Source organism: Myotis brandtii, unplaced genomic scaffold (genome assembly GCF_000412655.1).
Source record: "Myotis brandtii unplaced genomic scaffold, ASM41265v1 scaffold1260, whole genome shotgun sequence".
NCBI lineage: Eukaryota > Metazoa > Chordata > Mammalia > Chiroptera > Vespertilionidae > Myotis > Myotis brandtii.
The window spans coordinates 307472-309007 of NW_005354426.1; the positions used below are offsets into that span (position 1 = coordinate 307472).

At 62.6% G+C, this 1536-nt stretch overlaps 1 protein-coding gene across 1 annotated transcript in view; it reads left to right on the forward strand.

Moving 5' to 3' along the window:
- The window catches only part of BARX1 (BARX homeobox 1), a 14234-nt gene that overhangs the window by 6867 nt on the left and 5831 nt on the right, over window positions 1-1536 (forward strand). The window contains exon 5 of the mRNA XM_014534200.1: window positions 1160-1249. Within this exon, the coding sequence (XP_014389686.1) occupies window positions 1160-1249 (90 nt within the window). The remainder of the gene's footprint in view (window positions 1-1159; window positions 1250-1536) is intronic.

Below are 1536 nucleotides of genomic sequence, written 5' to 3' on the forward strand. Positions count from 1 at the left end.
CTTGCCACGGGCACAGCTCGGCAGCGCCTGCCCGCGGGCGCCCTCTCCTCCAGGGAAAGCTTCAGTTGCCTTCTCCCGGTCTCAGGTGGGCTGGGGTATCGCGTGTGGGTTCCGGTTCTTGCTCTTTGCCCCGGGCTACGGCCACAGTATGAGGTTGGGACGTGGCCACTTTGCTGCTTGAAGTTGGGGGAGAGACCGAAGCGCGCTGGCCCTGCAGTTCCCTAAGCAGGAGCAGGATTCGAAGCCAGGTCCTTGCAGGTGCGAATGCTCGGGACACCACGCTCAGAGGCAGGCTTGCGTTTCAGAACGTGAGAACCACTGCGATGGCCCCCACTCCTAGTGGCCAGGGCTTCCTTTCCAAATCTACTCTTCCTGACTTGCACTTGAATTTACGGTGCAGGTCTGAGCACCTCAGGGTTTAAGACCGGGAGGAGGGAAAACCAGGGCAGGGCGCTTCCTGCGACCCCACGTCCACTCAGTGGCATGACCCTCTGTTCTCTGGGACCCTTCCCGCTCCAGGCCCGGGCTAGCAAGTGAGGCAGCCACTGCACTCACTCCTCTCACTGCGAAGAGGGAAGTGAAGGCCTAGAAGTTCTGTCTGGGCTGGGCCTGGGCCTGGGGGCAGGTTCCAGCTATAGCCTTTGTCAACCGTGCAGGGTTGTAGAAGGAAGGAGTGTCAACGAGGAGAGAGGAGGGGTTCTGACCCCGTTCTCCGCAGTCTGCAGTCTGTTCCAGGTCTGCAGGTTTTACTGAATCTGTCCAGCAGCCCGTAGGCAGAGTACCTTGTGGTTCTAGGGTTTCCCCAAGGCAGCCCCTCACTGGGCTGGACTAATGGGCCGCCAAGCACCAGGCTTTGAGAGGGTGGGGGCGGGGGGATGTGTCCAGCGAACCCTGCACCAAAGCATAGGGGCCCCAATAGTCCATGGAGCACAGCCCACCAGATAGAAAGCCTGAGCTGGGCCCCAAGCGGGGAGGTCTAGATTCCGGTGCCGGCCGCTGGGAGAGGTCTCCGTCACTGCCTACACCGCTGCACTCCTTGGGCACAGGGGACAGGGCACAGGGACAGGGCAAGCTTGGCAGACCCAGCCCTCCAGGACGAGAAGACCAGCCAGGCACCGGCTGGTCCAGGCAGCTGGGGCTTCCTTGCTGGCGACTCCAGGAGGCTGATGACCTGCTCCTGGAGAGTGAAGACCTGGAGGTCAGTGATGTAGCTGTGGAGCGCAGCCAGCCCGCACAACCCCAGTTCCAGGTACAGGGCCACCTCCCATCCACCAGGGGACACTGCGCCCGCCCTGAGTGCCACTGGCCTCTGGCCAGCCAGGCCACCAGCGCAGAAGCCTACTCCCAGATGGCCAGCAACCGTGCCCCTCAATCTAGGCCCGGACTTCAGGGAGGGAAGGTCCTCTGCCCTCTCCCCTCCGCTCACAGCACATAGCTCTCTACCCAGGGTCCTAGGAAATGAAACCCAGAGATGGCACAAGCTGGCCGACACCGAGGAGGTCACTGCTGCGCCTCGCTTCCCCAGCCCAGGGCGGT